This window comes from Solanum lycopersicum, chromosome 1, assembly GCF_036512215.1.
Source record: "Solanum lycopersicum chromosome 1, SLM_r2.1".
NCBI classification, from domain to species: Eukaryota; Viridiplantae; Streptophyta; class Magnoliopsida; order Solanales; family Solanaceae; genus Solanum; species Solanum lycopersicum.
The window spans coordinates 81173288-81189363 of NC_090800.1; the positions used below are offsets into that span (position 1 = coordinate 81173288).

The following is a 16076-nucleotide window of genomic DNA, read 5'->3' on the forward strand; positions in this document are numbered from 1 at the left end:
ACTTACAATTTGTCTTTGCACGAGATTCTAATGGTTAGTGACTGTATCATAAATTATAATTAAAAGATAAAATTAACGTAGAAGAATAAAAATATACTTAAAATATTCTTCTTTTATCTCAATTTCTTTTATTACATTACTTCATTATTGTCACAATTTTCATCTTTTTTCATGCTATTTATAGAAAGATAAAACACCAAGATTTGTAAGTTTAGAACTTTTTTATAGATGAAATAACAAAATAATCCGATAATAATATTGTAGAGCATCAGATTAGGTGAGTATTATATTTTTATTTAATATTACTATTCACTTGTCAAATACTACATTTTTATTTAATATCACTTTTTACTTGTTATTTTTTGATAAATTAAGGTGAGGTAATTTTTTTTTCTTATTATACCTTTTAATTGTTAATAGTAAATTAACGACTTCAAAAAATATAATAAATAAATAAGTTTATTAAAATTTGACAAATAAAAAAATTCTGAAAAATATAGAAACTTAGAGATTGTGAGAACGTGACATTAGTGTAAAGTTTGATGAGTGTGTCCAAAGCAAGATCATCAAAAGTTTTGTCTTCATCTTATGGTTCAAGCAAAAGGTGTATCAGTAGAAGCCTTTGAGTATTTAGAAATTAATTTCTTTTTTAAGTTCTATCACTCTCTAATCATAACTAATTAATTGGAAGATATGAAATAATAAACCACTTAAACACTTATACCTGAGGGAGATATTTTACCAAATCATTCCATTACAAAGTGTTTTTCTCTTTTCTTAGCATGTATTTTCTCTGTCAAAAGTATTTGTGTTGATTAAACTTTTTTCATCGTATAATTTATAATATTTATTGAACAATTTAGGGTATATGCATTTTATTAGAATTCTTAAAGTAAGCACAGAAAACAAACTTACTCAACTTATCCTTTTCTTTGGACAACTCAATATTAATTCATAATTTATTTAAGATTTGAAATCAAAATTTATCCCACCAATTCGTGTAATTTATAATTTACTCCTTCCTTCATATAATTCACCTTAACAAATGGATGATAATAAATGATGGGTTGTGGTGCATTGGTGAGAGTGCTTCACCCTTTATCAGAGGTTTGGGTTCGAGCCCTGGGTATGGAGTAAATCCTGTTGGAAGCGCCTTCCCCGATTTACCTCTGCAATGATTGCGTGATTTGAATTTAGCCGGAGCTCTATGGGGCCCGAACACTGAAAAAAAATAATGCAAACTCCTTAGGAAAGAAAATTGAGAAACCAAATTTTACTTTTTAAAAGAAAACAACCCTTCAATCCTCTACTATATTAAATTCCTACCAGTCATATATCCTCCGTTAACATATATAAATAAATTTAAGCACTAATTAATAACACTAATTATTTTTGCATTACATCTACCAGACACATTTCCTCTTTAAGGAATACATTTATTAATTTGCATTATAATAATTTATCAATCATGGAATGCAAAACTAATTGAGTGCAATAGCTAGCTTAATAATTTGTTACTAATTATGCTAATAAAATAAACTATTAGATCTTAATTTGTATTTAAGTTACCATGCAATAATATCTATTGTCACTCAAGTGTTCTCATTATGCTTTATAAAAGCATACAACTATTAAGTTTGAAACTTTATACGTACAAGTATTCAAATACCTCCAAATTATATAAGATTAAATTAAGTTCAAATTTTGTAGAATAAATAAATTATTGATTCATATTAAGTACATACTAATGTAGTCATATAACATATAACGATTTTATTTATACTTTATTTTACTGGTATATACAATTGAATAAAAAATTATTGTTGTTTTTGGAAATTATAAATATATAAGATTGTATGACATGATTAATATTTAGTGGGAAAAAGTAAAAGTATTATACTTTGCTTGGTTCAGTAGATACGAGATACAATTATAATATTTATTGTGTTTTAAAATTCAGAAATATTTTTATATACTTTCCTTGGTTCATGGGCAGAAGTATTTGATTATTATTTTTTCCATATTTATGAAAGTGTTAATTTATAACTCCTATACGTTAGTAAGACTAAACACACAATTTCCTCCACTTTGACGTTTCAACGTGCTTAGATATATTGATAACTTGACATTGAAGTTAATAGAAAACTAATTAATCTTTACTTAATAATGATATAGATATGTTGACATTGAAGTTAATAGAAAACTAATTAAACTTTACTTAAATATAATAATCAAGAAGAGAAGGTATAATTGTACTTTTGGGCTCTCAATTAAATAAATATTTATTTGGTCCTCAAATATTTAATTAAACACGTTAAATTTTAAATATTTTCTCATTTTAGTCTCTTAAAGCAAATTAAATGATATCTATATATGAAAAAAATATATACTACCTTTAAAAAAGGAAAACTTATCATCATATAAGAATAGTCAAATACTTTTTCGGTTTCTATTTACCTGTTCAAATCATATAATTTTTTATTAATATTATTAAATAAAATGTAATTTAATTTAGTTAGAAAGTTATCCAAACTAATATTGTGATACCAGACGCTTTATTTAGATAATTTATTAAGTATTATTTTATAATATAATATTTAAATTATGGAACGATAAATCTATAATAAAAATAAAAAATGAGGTAGAAAATATTAAAATAAACACACAATCACGTCGAATTAGTAAAGACATAATAATCTTCATTATCTAATAATAAATTTATATAATATATAATATATTAATTTAATAAAATAACTACCAATACTACGAATAATATGAAGACTAATATTTTTATTTTATTAGAAGTAAAAGGAGAACTAAATTTAGTCGCAAGAGGTCTATATAATCAAAATTGAAGATTAATGGAATATTCTTCTTCTCTATTCTCCTTAATACTCTGTCACCTCAAAACTGTAGACTCCCAAGTCTTCCCCCTCTCCCCCCCACCCCATCATCCTCTTCTCTTCTCTGTTTTCACCAAAGCTTCTCATTTTCTTCGTTCTTTATTGAAGCCCACATGTGTGTCTATGGTTAATTCTTGTTTTTTTTTTCTTTTTATTTGTTAACGTAATGGAACCGATACGTTTTCCTTAAATTCTTAAGATTTATCTGTTTTTTTATGTACCCAAAGTCAACATGCAAGCTTTGAATCAGCTAAATTGATTTATTACGAAGTCCAAGAACACTTTTTGAGGCCGCCCTTTTTAATAAAATTGTTTGTCGAAAAGGGGAAGAACAAATAAAAAAAAACTAAAGATGAAGAATGATGATCAAGCTCTGTTTCTCTTTGGTATTTCTCTTTCGACCCGACCCAGATGGCAACAATTCCTGTTATGCTCTTCTGGGTTCTTTTTTGGGTATCTTGTTAATGGCGTCTGTGAGGCAAGTTTTATGAATCTCTATTTTTTATTTCTGCAATTTTTTTCCTGCTGTTTTGGTCACCAAGAATTGCCCATTTTTTATCTGGTGTTTGTTCACTGAGAAATCATCATAAAAGGAAGGGTTTTGATTTTTTGGTCAACAAGAATTTTCAGTAGTTGAAGTTTGTGTTTGATTTTTTTTCCCTTTTTGCATGTTTAGCACTATGATTTGGGCTTAATTTTTTCTCGCTTAGAATGTGTTTGATATCATGTTATGAGTTTCAATTTAAAAAATTGATTATTGAATGCACTGAGTTTGTAACATATTGTGGAGATTTATATAATTGTTGTTTTCTAATGTCTGTATAATGTTGAGTCTTTTTCTTGGGACCCCTTCGTGGTCCATTTTGTAGAAGAATTCTCTTTACTGTTAGATAAAGAAAAGAAATTGTTGTTTTCCAGCTTTTGCCTGTGTTTTCACTTGAAGGGCCTTAGCTTTTTCCTTAATACGCAAGCGCGTAGCTAGATGTTTATTACAGTTGTTTCTGGCTTCATGTTATTCCCGGTACTGGTACCAATTCACATTATATTGGACTTTACTAGTGCACTTGAGTATTTTTCCTTTGTAAAGGTGAAGCTAATTTTAGCTTTTCCAGTGTCATGATTTTGAATTTGGTAAATGCTTTCGAATATCTAGTATGTTGAGGGGTGAGTGTGTCGTTGCATATTACTCAGTTTTTCTTAGCTTATAAGCTATATACCGAAGTATTTCTCTTTTGCAGTTAGAGTTACAAAGCATGTTCTGTATCTTTCATGATGAGAATGTTATGAATATGTCTGATTTTACCTTAATTTTCATGATCAACTACAGGAATATGTATATAATAGGCTTCAATTCAGGTAAATTTGACATGTTTCCTTTTAGGATCATCATTAAATATTTTGGACTTGATCTGCATTTAGAGATTAATTTGGTTTGTGGTGGGTATTTGGCTAAATGCAGCTACGGATGGTACTTTACCTTTGTTCAAGGATTGGTTTATGTGGCTCTTATTCATTTCCTCAATGGTTTTACTCCTAAGCAAATGGTGAATCCGTGGAAGGATTATGTTAAGCTCTCTACTGTTCTCATGGGCTCACATGGGTTAACGAAAGGGTCTTTGGCTTTCCTCAACTATCCAGCACAAATCATGTTCAAATCTGCAAAGGTGAATACCTAAGTCAATTCCTCTGTTTCTCGCAAAGAGAAGATGCTCGTCTGTCTCTAATATAATAAAATGGCGGAAGCAGCCTAGATGAACTTGGTAGGAAAAGAATACCAATCAGAGATCCCCGTCTTTGGTAAATATGGTAGACCAATTTTATAATAGATCTCGAAGGACTTTTAAGTTGTTTCCTATGCTAAACTTATCAATAAGAACAACAAGGGAAAAAATAAACAAATATGATATTTCAGTTACCAAGTGCACTTTCGGTGCACCTTGACAACTGTCTTTCCTTGAACATATTTTGTGCAATTAGAGTCGTTTACTATTTATTCTTCATAGTCCAGGACACAACTTGATTAATGAAATTTTGGTGGAATAACAATTTTGTGCGTCTCATTGATTATTGGGAGTAGAAGTTTATTAGTCTGTTATACTTTTACAAGCTTCATGTTCCATTTACAAATATTTCAGGTTTTGCCTGTCATGGTAATGGGGGCTTTCGTGCCCGGTCTGCGACGAAAATATCCACCCCATGAATATGTTTCGGCAGTACTCTTGGTAGCAGGCCTGATTCTTTTCACTTTGGCTGATGCACAAACCTCGCCAAATTTCAGCTTAATCGGTGTGCTAATGATATCTGGTGCTTTGGTTATGGATTCTTTTGTGGGAAATTATCAAGAGGCCATCTTCACGTCTAATCCTAACACAACGCAGGTTTAATTTAATGTGCTTTTGCATTCAGTCTGATGCTTAATCACGAGAAGCGTCGTTCATGACAAACTTGTGACTTGGTTCACACCTTTAGGATTGTTTGTTTAACCTTTAACTTTAACAGATGGAGATGCTCTATTGCTCAACAATTGTCGGGTTTCCTATCTTGTTTGTGGCTATGATTGTAACAGGAGAACTAAGGATAGCATGGCCTGCATGTGCTCAGGTAATCATCATCAGAAACATGCATCTTGTTTCAACCTATTTTCCTGCTTAATTTGTTTCTTTTTCTCCTGCAGCATCCCTATGTCTACGGAGTCTTGGTGTTTGAAGCCTGCGCTACTTTCGTGGGGCAAGTGTCTGTCCTTTCCCTCGTAGCAATATTTGGTGCTGCCACTACTACAATGGTTTGTTTCTATTTAGACTTGTCCTTTAACAAAGTTGCTTGATTATCTCATTATGACCATGTGTATACTCCCTTGAATTTGTACAAACATTGACATTATCAGATTACAACTGCAAGGAAGGCTGTAACCTTATTGCTTTCATACTTAATATTCACAAAGCCTTTGACCGAACAACACGGCACTGGATTGCTGTTGATGTCTATGTGCATCATAATGAAGATGTTGCCTGAAAACAAGCCGTCACAGCCTAGGCCGCAGAAAATCATCCTTCTTCAGCAAACTGAAAAACCTCGCGAGACTGAAGATGACAGATTTCAGATAGGCATTGAAGAGGAAGAAGAGAAGAGACCTTTTGTCTAAAACAATCAGTAGAGACTCTAGCTTAGTCTATTATTTCAATTTTGATTTAGCTTTTGAAGTTGTAATATGGCAACAAAATGCTAGGTTCTTTTTTAAAAATATAATATATATATACATATGTATACAATTCATTGCAATTTATCTAAGGAGGTAAACATTTGAGATTTGGTTCTCTAAGGCCATTTAGCCCATATGATTATGATTATTACGAAGGTTTAACATCTAACATCTATTAAAAAGATTTCCATATATATAACGATTCATCACTATTTCATCTACTCTCACCCCGAATTACCATTATTGTACTACTTGTGCATCAATATCAACCAACACACACAATTATAATCGTTGTATCACTGCTATTAACCATATTTTATAATCCTCACCACCAATCACCATTATCACTATCGACAATTATCATCATTAATCATCACTATATATATCGACAACCATCGTCCATTTACCATCACCATGATCACTAATAATCACCACCATTAACCACCATCAATTTATATATCAATAACTACCGTTATCATTCATTAACTAATTTTGTAATCAAAATCACACAATTATCCGTCGTAATTATCAATTATCGCCTTCCACCATTACCATTAGTCATCAACATCACCAATTTACATTAACCATCACTAATCATCACCCCCCCCCCCCTCATTTACTCTTGTGTATAAATTTTAAATAAATATATTCATATGTATACTCTGATTCATGTATCTAAATTTTTAATTAATAAGTATCATATTTTAATACTACTCGCTCTGTTTTAAAAAGAATGATCATATTTTCTTTTTAATCTGTTTCAAAATGAATAACCTCTTGCCTATTTTGACAACACTTTATTTTTCACGTGACATGTTTAGACCACAAAACTAAATGATATTCTGATACATTTAACATAATTTTAATTTAAAACTACAAAGTTTTTTTTTCTTTTCATAAAACTCCCGATATTATAATAACAAAAAGACAATTAAGGCCTAAAATAGGCTAAAATTGTTAGTAAATTAAGGAACCTTAGATGAAGGGTATTGTGGCTGCCACACGCCGTTTACAAGATGCTAAAAATTGGAAATGGACACGCGACGAAAGAAGAAAGATGCATCGATGACAATAAATTAGAGTTAAACACGTGTACACACCAATTGCATAAGAATACTTTTTCTTTTTTGCCCATTGAAGTGAATTGATCAGAAAAAAATGGCGGAAACAAACAGCAACGGTGGATTTAGGGCACCATTACTGAGATCATTAGATGGAGAATTGGAGAAAGGGAAGAATGGGAGACCCAAAGAGCCATGGAAAGGAGAAGTAGTGAAGAGCATTGTGTATGCAGGGCTTGATGCCATTGTCACCTCTTTCTCCCTCATTTCTTCCATCTCTGCTGGCCATCTTTCCTCTGGTAACCAATTTTGATTTCACATTTGGTCGATTAATTTCGATTTGTATATTCAATGGAGAATATTGCAGTGAGCATACTGTGTTTATTTTTTTTTGTTTTTGTTGTTGCAGTGGATGTTTTGGTGCTAGGTTTTGCTAATTTAGTTGCGGATGGAATATCTATGGGGTTTGGGGACTATGTGTCAAGCAGCACGGAGAAAGATGTAGCAGCCAAGGAGAGGACAGTAACTGAGTGGGATATCATTAACCAGCACAGGTCACAGAAGGAGGAATTACTTCGACATTATCAGCAACTTGGAATGAATGATACTGATGCTAATACAGTATGTTTTTGAGTTCTCATCAGTTTTAGCTGCATCTTTTAATCCGTCCCCTGCACGAGATTAACAATTTATTCTGTTGGTGCAAGGTGGTGAATATATTTGCAAAGTATAGGGACATCATGATAGATGAGAAGATGGCAGTACAGAAAGGATTATTGCCACCAGATCAAGCTGACAAGCCATGGAAGAGTGGGCTAATCACATTTACAGCCTTCATTGTGTTTGGTTGTGCCCCGCTTCTGGCATTCATCGTGCTCATACCGTTCACGAGAAACGACACGTACAAGTTCATTGGCGCCTGTGTGTTTTCTGCAGTTGCCCTGGCACTGTTGGGGATAGCTAAGGCCAAGATTGCTGGTCAGAACTATGCTCTTTCTGCAAGCATCACCCTTTTCAATGGACTCATTGCTGGGGCTGCTGCATATGGTATTGGCTGGACACTTAGGAATGTTGCTGGCTTGGAAGAGTGATCAATCTCTTGTCACTATTATGTTTCAAAACTGGTCATCGAAAGAGAGAAACACCCAGTTTTAACCATTTTTGTGACCGACAAAATCGTGTTCTTCTAAATGATCTTGGAATGTTACTGTTCTAACTTATGTAGTGAGTAACTTTTTTCTGTCTGATTGATGTACTTTTTATGTTAAAAGTTCTAATGTATTGAGTAAAGAAGCTAAGATCAAATTACTTCATGAAAATTGGCTCTCCTTTTCCTCTTTTAACCATTCAGCATTTGGAACAATGAATTTTGCACAATTAATTCAGCTCTTCCCTGATTTGAGACAGAAAAACACAAATAAACTATCTAAGGATCTGGGCTTACACACATTTCGACTAATCTAACGAGCATTGGTGCAATGCAACTCCATCTACTAAGCATTAACACAGTCGAATACTCAACAAAAACAAGATCATTACCAAAACCTTTGCTTAAATAGCCAGCATGAATCGTCCCAACTTGGGTATACATTTAGATTCCGTCAGAAAATGCTTACCTGAAATGCAGGCCCGGCTTGACATTTCAATCATTACCTAAATATTTGCTCAAATAGCTATCTTGCAGAATGTAAAATCTTGGGTTAGATTTATCTAGAGTTCTTCGGTCAATGCTAACTGCAACGCGTGCTCTGCTTCCTTAATGAAGAGACGAGTTAGTTGTTTCTGCCCCCGCCTGTATATTATACTAGATTGCTTATTTCTACTCAGCAAATGATTCTGGGCAATGTCACTGGTCCTGGATCGGCAGTAAAGTTAGTATTAACAAAGTTAAACCTGCATGCTATTTCCATGTTGGTAACTATAGTAGTTTTTGATCATACTCTTTGCAATCTTGTGAGGTTTCTGCAGTGCGAGCTTTCTCGAGTAATTCAGTGTCATTCTCCTCTGTTCCTGAACCCTCTTCCAGATCCATCATCCTTCCAGAGAAAAAAAAGTTTAGGGAGTGAGTAAGCAAGTAAAGAAAACAAATACATCGTCTACAGCAGAGAGATAGGAGTAGCAGAAAGAATCTATAGGAAGTCTTTCAATCTACACTACCACTGGCATTATATGATAGTACTAGGAGAAGATTACTTCATGTTAAGCAGATCAACAAGAAGTTGTAAAGCTCCAGAATCTCCACAAGCCTCCCATACTGCTGCTTGAACTTCTGTGTCAGTTGGCTGCCTTTCTCCTCCAGATCCAACAAGCTTTGAGATATACAAAAAAAATTAGTGATCTGTATGAAATGGTTTTTTCGCTCAAGCGATTACAAAGATTAATAAGACAACAAGTAAATCAATGGAGAAAATCTACTGCTCCCTCTACCACTCTATGTTTCACGCTTTATTTTTGAGTCTTTTCCATGAACAATAACAACTTCCTACATTGTACTTCTATCAAGCACCTTCACAAAGAGTACTAATGTAGCATCTGTACTCTTTTTAATCTAATTAGAAGACACGGCAGTGTTCGCATCTTGGTTTCTAAGGTGCTGCCAAAGGGATGCAGAAATATGAGAGTTCAATACTTCTATGAAAAATGATCAGTTTAAATTCCATGATATTTTTTAGTTCATATGGCAACGTTTTTACACATCCTTTAGCATTATCGAGATTAGTCATGATTGTAGAAGCATTTAGACGACGTCTAGTTCCCAACAATGGAGAAAATGGATCTAAATAGTAGCAGAAGTCAAAAGAAAAAATCTAATTAACATTAAACATTCGTGAAATTCGTGTGACCAGGTATTCGCAGAACTGAAACTGGAGTTGTAGGAATTATTAACCGGATTTTGGGGATTTTGGTTTTTATCTATTCTTTTCCATCTAAAATAAAATAAAATGAAATAAAACCAAGAGATGTTGCTGAAGATGGATCTTACCTCCTCAAGTAGAGAAGAAACACGATAAAGCTCATTTTCTTTCATTGCTAAGGTTCTCAATGCATTCAAAAAGTCTGCAGGAAAAACTAGCTTGTGCAAGTAAGAGGGCGTCTTTCGCTGACCACTCCAACTATAGTTACAAAGTTGACTACTGACGGGTTTATCTTTATCTTCCTCAGATGAGTTGGATGGAGGGAAAAATCCGCGATTTAGCAAACTTCGGGGTAAGAGACATCTCAATTCAGCTTTCTGCAGACAGATATGAGCTTATCACTGCACATAGAGAGACACCAAGCCTGACTCTTGCTTGAGAGTTCCATGAGATTATTTTGTAAGAGAAAGACTGCTGACCTGTGCTTCAAGAAGTTGAGCTTTCGAATCTGAGAAATCAACGTTTTGAATAGCTTCCACCGGATAATGAACCTGAAATTTGTTTTCCAATCACACAAGTTTAATCCAGATTATTACCATCCATTAGTTGATCAGTTAAAGAAGGTAAGCATCCAAGCAAATTAATGAGGATGAAGTAGTTTAAGGTCTTTACTAAGGATCTTCGGCACTAATTCTGATCCATATGGACCTCTTAACGCCAAGTGCTCCATGAGATTCCACTCAAAGAAGGTCTCATAATACTAAAAGTGACTTGATGAAGTACACTCAGTTGTAGCTATGAGGCTTGAAACTAAACATGGACTGGACAGCATACCAAACAAAGGCCCTACGCTTGATATGTTGTTAATGAATGTCAGCAGTGCATCCACTATATAAGGTGAAGCCAAATTATGACCTTGAATCAATTTAGTCAACAACGACCTCTACTTCTTAACATGGGTCATGTTGTAACATCGATGAAGACGAGATCAAGCATTCATTGCAACCGCTAATGATTCATAATATTAATTATTCTTTAAATAGATTACCATGAGGTAGTCATCAGGATTATCATTCATGACGAATCCATACAGGTACAGCAGTTCCTGTCATAAGATAACCACCTATGTTAGCATGAAACATGAAAGAAGAATAGGGGGAAAAAATAAACCTATTCTCCGAATTGTGGAAAGGACAGAACAAAGATCCAAAAATGCTTTTCTACAGCTTCATGATCCAGAAAAGGGCAATACGACCAAAAACTGCATTATTTTCTAGACATTACACCAAAGCCAGATAGACATCAGAGGAGAGCTCATCAATATAGCAGCTCAGGCACCATTATGAATGTACCTTTCTCTCTCAGCAGGATCCTCTTTCATAATTAGTGATGATGAACAGTGGTAAACATACTAAAGCTACCAGATAACTCATCAATGGAAAAGGCCAGCCTTATCAGCAAAATTAAGCAAAGCAATGCTTCCGATGCTAAATTTTGGTGTATGAAATGTCACATAACAGGTGAATGTACCTCATTTCCCTTGTTCCCATAGCTAATTGATATCTCTTTCTCGATCAGGGAAGGATTTTCTCCAGCTTTTTAATCAGGAAGCACACGAGTTAGTTGGCTAACTAGCAAATGCTGTATGGTGTGGATTGGAAAATTAGCATATACTAAAAAAACTGAAATCAAATTGGTTAAGAATTCTACCAGAAAGAAGGTACATGGAGAAAGGAACTCCAGTTGTTGCTCCTGTTCCATCAACTTCCCATGTTGCTGCAGCTTTGAAATCTATGCAGCAATTTCAGCAGAAAAGGAAATAGATAAATACAAGAGTCTTTGTGATACAACAACAATTACGCATTCCCAATCTAATTTGGGAAATTTGCCATGAAAATGAAGCTGAAATAGCTCTACAAATATATCCATTCTTTACAACAAGTAGTGAAGAAAAGAATACAAGGAGTAAGATATTAATCTATGAAGAACTACAAAGATCCAAGCAAGAACTTTATTGAGGTTACCCGATTGACGATTGTAGTAAAGCATAAATTGACACTGTCTACTGTCAACAGCTTTCTGGAGATAATAGAGCAAAAATGAAGTTAAATCTATCAAAAAAGCCAAAATCATAATTTCTTGAAAAGGAGGGTATAGTATGACGGTTAACAACAGCTGCACAAGTCTTGCAATTGGAGTCAATATTTTGATACTTTCTCCTAATTGAAAAAAGCGCTAAGAATAACTTTGTTTTATGGTCCTGGAGGTACAAGATAGCTGAAGCCAATGGAGAAAGGAAACAAGTGAAACAAACAGCCTCTAGAAATTACTGATTTCATGGGAGAAGCAAGATGGAAGACGTCTTTTAGCTCGTTCTGTGTATTTGTTGGCTCTATTACATCCATATGATCACACTAATCAGTCAGAAATTATTAAATAGTTCAAATAAAGAACCACAGAGCAAAATATCAGTGAACTAATCTAGGAATAGGTGGTACCGAAGGACTGCGAAATTACCATGGTTGCAAAAATCAATGCCTGGGACCAGACCTTCCACCCAAACTATCTCTCCTTGTGAAACGGAAGCAGCAGAAGCAACTTTATCTTGGAGTGTATCATATTCGGGTACTGAAATCATAGGTATTTAAATTATAGACAGAACTAGATCTCAATCTACCAAGAAAGAATAAGGTTCCTTAATTGGAGAGCGGACATTGCTGGAAGAAACATACTAAAGATAATGAACATTGACCTCACCTTTTGCAGACTCTCCATTAGATAAACTGCCGCAACCATTAGTTTGTATTGCAGAATTGATGACTTTGCTAGAAATGTCACTATCTTGTCCTTCTGAATTCATAGGAAATATATAGCAGCGCGGAAAAGGGATATTTAGTGCTCGACTCCAAAATATGGAGTTTGCCCTATGATGTCCACGAGATTAAAACGTGTCAGCAGCTTACATAAATTTAATATAATATTGAACTGTGAAGATGAGGGGCCATTGTTTAGGAAGAGAATGACTGTCTAGTTACTAGAAAGATGCATACCAAAGGAAGTCTTCAAACTTCACATCTCTGCCAAAAAAGCAACAAGTTCAGAATAAGATTTCTAAATAACCTGTGCAATTTTAAAGTCCAACACATCATAAAAAACACAAGACCAACATATTGGGATAACGAGCTGTCCAACTTCAGAAAGATGAAAGTGCCAACTAAAGAGTACTATGTAACACTGTTCGCACTGAATCTAAGTATACTGTATACTAATACAATATGCATTCTCCACTATATAATGGTGAGTACAGCATATAGCTTTTTATCTAGCATGAATTGTTCAAGAAACCATGAATCCATCAGTCGTGAATGCAGCATAAAGACCAACCATGAAGGCATTGAAGTACGTATTATGTCATTTTCCACCTGAAGGAACACTGACGCCTAATAAGATTATAATTGAAAGTACAAGCAAAAAGCAAAAAGGTCTCCATAGTGACAAAAATGAAACTGAGGCTACAAAGTTTTCCTGTGTAGATAAGAAGTGGTTAGCACGTTATGTAACATCCTTTGCACCTACTCTGAACACAGTTATGCACTATGTATTCTCTAATGTAAAAATGGTGATTAGTGTATAACTTTGTTTTAGCAGTATAATATTGTGCAGGCAAGGGTGAATTATACACTTACCACTAGTTATAAAAGATTGATATGGCACATACCTTTCTGGATGTCCATCAAGAGTTAAAAGCTTCTTAGCCAACCTTTTCACCTTTTCATCAAATAAAGACTGCAGTGTTTTTTTCTGCAACAGAAACCTGCTTAAGTTCTTATGTGCTTGGTAGAGAATGTGAAGAACGAATTAACATTCACACTAAAGTAGTAAAACAACAAGCTATCCAAATCCAAGAGGAGAAGAATGCCGTCAACTCATTTTCTTAAGTTCACAATGGCATAGTGGCAGGTATCACTTATCAGAGATTTATGTATGGCCAAATAGAAAGACCTTATTAAAAGTACACCATGCATATAGAAATAATACCTGCAACTGAGCAGCCCGATACAATGTGGTTCCTTTAAGCTCTAAAAGCTCGTCTTCAGAAAACCAAAGTGGATTCCCGAATGTGGTTGGAAGCATATCAAAGTACCTGTAGTCTTCTAGCAATTATTGCCTTAGTTTTCTGTTTAGAAATGAACAATGATTAATTTAATACTTACGGCTTCCATGAAGAGTTTTCTCGTAGGTGCTCCACAGTTAGAAATAAGGTAATCAAGAGTCTATCATCTACTTCCCCTTCCTCAAACATAGCCCTACATTCAGGTCCAAGAAGAGGATCTTGAAGTACACCCATTGGAGTTATAGCCAAATCTAATGGAACCACCAGTAGTATCCCTGATACAAATTGACACAGCAAAATAAGAACAAGCATGATTGAGAGCAATTTCCAATTTTTTCCCCAAACATTATACTTTTTCATCGATCACAAAACAACACTACTACAATACAAATGAAAAGGCGCCCCACTATACAGGATTCATACAGATTTTCCTTCCGTTATTTTTGATAAGTAATGTTTTACATAAACACGAGTACATCTTTAAACAACAAAATCCTATATACAAAAGAAAAAGATGAAATAAAACTGGGGACCAGTAATTTCCAAACCACATTAAACAGAACCAAAGATCATTCCTTTTTCACCAGTAGCAGAGGATCATATTGAACAATAAGTGCTCCTAAAAGAGTCTTTCAATCAATCAAAACATTCTACAGGCTCAAAGAAATATAACAGAAATTTATATGAATGTCGAGAATTTTGATACTCAAACTCCAGAGTTGAAATAAGCAGTATCTCCCTCATCTTCACCCTAAAGACCCAACAGAAAAAAAATAATATAACTTTCACAAAGAAAAAAATGGACAATAGAAACCAAGATAACTAAAAGAGCTCTCTATTCATCTAAACTTGCTTTCTTATCGACAATTCCGCATTATCTTACCAACCAAATAACCTTTAAACCAAGAAATGCTGCCAAAATTGAACAGTTGGTGCAAGAAAAAGCAAATAAAAAAAAATCAAAACTTTACCATCAGATGCATGATTAGATGAGAAAATTCCAAACCCTTTACTGGATTCACTGTATTTGATTCTGCAACCACGTAGTTCTGCTCTGTTTAACTGAATTTGAAGTCCAAGTTAGTGACCCATCATCATTTATGTAAAATTATGTTAAAAGGGTACAAAAGATAAGTTCTCAAGAAACAATTTTGGCACCTTTAGCCATTGAAGAAACTGGTGGAGCTTAGCTTCTTCAGGAGTCGCCATTGCCGAAGACAGTGTTGGAGATTCTGTGTCGCTCTTCGACGAAAACAAAATTGTCGTGTGAAGGGCTTTGATTAAGGGATTGATTAGTAAACTACCCTCAACTATTTCCGAGTTAATAATGCATCCCTTGTAATTTCCAAATGTTACTTAATAACCTTGTAATTCAATTGAATTAGCCAATTAGGTACTATTTTACAGTTCACTCTTATAATTGATAGTAAGTAGTCATTCTTTTTTTAGGTCAAAGGTGATCGATCCATCTCATTATACGATGGGAATAATGCAGCTCGATTATAAGATTTCAATTTAATAAATTAATATCAACCAAATAATAAGAATTTAGTGAAAATGATAAATTATCAATCTCACTAAATTGAAGTCTAACATATTGAAAATACAAGTGAGTCCAGGGGCGGAGCCGGCCAAATGGTGTTGGAAAAACTTTTGCTTTAACAAATACTTATATATATAAGTATTGATATGTCTTGATATACGCTAAATATTCAGTTTGGTGGTTCAATGGTTGTGGAAATTCCTGGAGATCGCGTGTTCTAGTCTTAATGGGATTTTCAAGAAATTGTTTTTTTGCGTAAAAACCCTTTTGAACACTAACAACTCTAACATGTCCTGATTATTTTAGATGGATTCATGAAAATTTAAAGCCATTAGTTATACTCCGCATGATAAATTTTATGTTATGGCAATACATATTTCAGTGCTTAATGAAAAATTCGA

The 16076-nt window shown here is 33.9% G+C and overlaps 3 protein-coding genes across 4 annotated transcripts; 2 read left to right on the plus strand and 1 right to left on the minus strand.

Annotated features, from left to right (window-relative positions):
* The first annotated feature begins 2828 nt into the window (after positions 1 to 2828).
* LOC101264861 (UDP-galactose/UDP-glucose transporter 4) lies at positions 2829 to 6209 on the plus strand. Its single transcript, XM_004229808.5, has 7 exons — positions 2829 to 3381; positions 4231 to 4259; positions 4363 to 4567; positions 5039 to 5281; positions 5403 to 5504; positions 5578 to 5685; positions 5788 to 6209. Exons 1-7 carry the CDS (start codon positions 3256 to 3258, stop codon positions 6043 to 6045), a joined length of 1071 nt encoding a protein of 356 aa, XP_004229856.1. The 5' UTR covers positions 2829 to 3255; the 3' UTR covers positions 6046 to 6209.
* Positions 6210 to 7125: 916 nt separating this feature from the next.
* On the plus strand, positions 7126 to 8482 carry LOC101265169 (vacuolar iron transporter). The gene is made up of 3 exons (XM_004229809.5): positions 7126 to 7462; positions 7573 to 7784; positions 7871 to 8482. Exons 1-3 carry the CDS (start codon positions 7261 to 7263, stop codon positions 8252 to 8254), a joined length of 798 nt encoding a protein of 265 aa, XP_004229857.1. The 5' UTR covers positions 7126 to 7260; the 3' UTR covers positions 8255 to 8482.
* A 216-nt stretch (positions 8483 to 8698) lies between these two features.
* On the minus strand, positions 8699 to 15519 carry LOC101265479 (uncharacterized). 2 transcript variants are annotated; one of them, XM_004229810.5, is made up of 16 exons: positions 15291 to 15519; positions 15104 to 15194; positions 14233 to 14407; positions 14057 to 14162; positions 13737 to 13819; positions 13069 to 13095; positions 12776 to 12942; positions 12536 to 12646; positions 11729 to 11809; positions 11549 to 11613; positions 11067 to 11123; positions 10498 to 10569; positions 10147 to 10395; positions 9357 to 9472; positions 9104 to 9199; positions 8699 to 9018 (listed from the first exon to the last, which is right to left on the minus strand). In XM_004229810.5, the coding sequence occupies exons 1-16, from the start codon at positions 15339 to 15341 to the stop codon at positions 8874 to 8876; spliced, it is 1692 nt and encodes a 563-aa protein (XP_004229858.1). In that variant the 5' UTR covers positions 15342 to 15519; the 3' UTR covers positions 8699 to 8873. The 2 variants fall into 2 exon arrangements, with proteins under 2 accessions (XP_004229858.1, XP_010326005.1); XM_010327703.4 differs by having other exon boundaries at positions 14057 to 14169; positions 15291 to 15396.
* Between the last annotated feature and the right edge of the window lie 557 nt (positions 15520 to 16076).

Excerpts from the sequence above, each read along its gene's own strand:
- LOC101264861 (XM_004229808.5), top strand. The coding sequence starts at position 3,256 with ATGAAGAATGATGATCAAGCTCTGTTTCTCTTTGGTATTTCTCTTTCG. Across the intron at positions 3,382-4,230 it reads TTGTTAATGGCGTCTGTGAG|GAATATGTATATAATAGGCT; the intron begins GCAAGTTTTATG and ends GATCAACTACAG. Across the intron at positions 5,505-5,577 it reads CATGGCCTGCATGTGCTCAG|CATCCCTATGTCTACGGAGT; the intron begins GTAATCATCATC and ends TTTCTCCTGCAG.
- LOC101265169 (XM_004229809.5), top strand. The coding sequence starts at position 7,261 with ATGGCGGAAACAAACAGCAACGGTGGATTTAGGGCACCATTACTGAGA. Across the intron at positions 7,463-7,572 it reads TGCTGGCCATCTTTCCTCTG|TGGATGTTTTGGTGCTAGGT; the intron begins GTAACCAATTTT and ends TTGTTGTTGCAG. Across the intron at positions 7,785-7,870 it reads ATGATACTGATGCTAATACA|GTGGTGAATATATTTGCAAA; the intron begins GTATGTTTTTGA and ends TGTTGGTGCAAG.
- LOC101265479 (XM_004229810.5), bottom strand. The coding sequence starts at position 15,341 with ATGGCGACTCCTGAAGAAGCTAAGCTCCACCAGTTTCTTCAATGGCTA. Across the intron at positions 15,195-15,290 it reads AGTTTCTTCAATGGCTAAAG|TTAAACAGAGCAGAACTACG; the intron begins GTGCCAAAATTG and ends CTTCAAATTCAG. Across the intron at positions 9,473-10,146 it reads TTTCTTCTCTACTTGAGGAG|CTTGTTGGATCTGGAGGAGA; the intron begins GTAAGATCCATC and ends TATATCTCAAAG.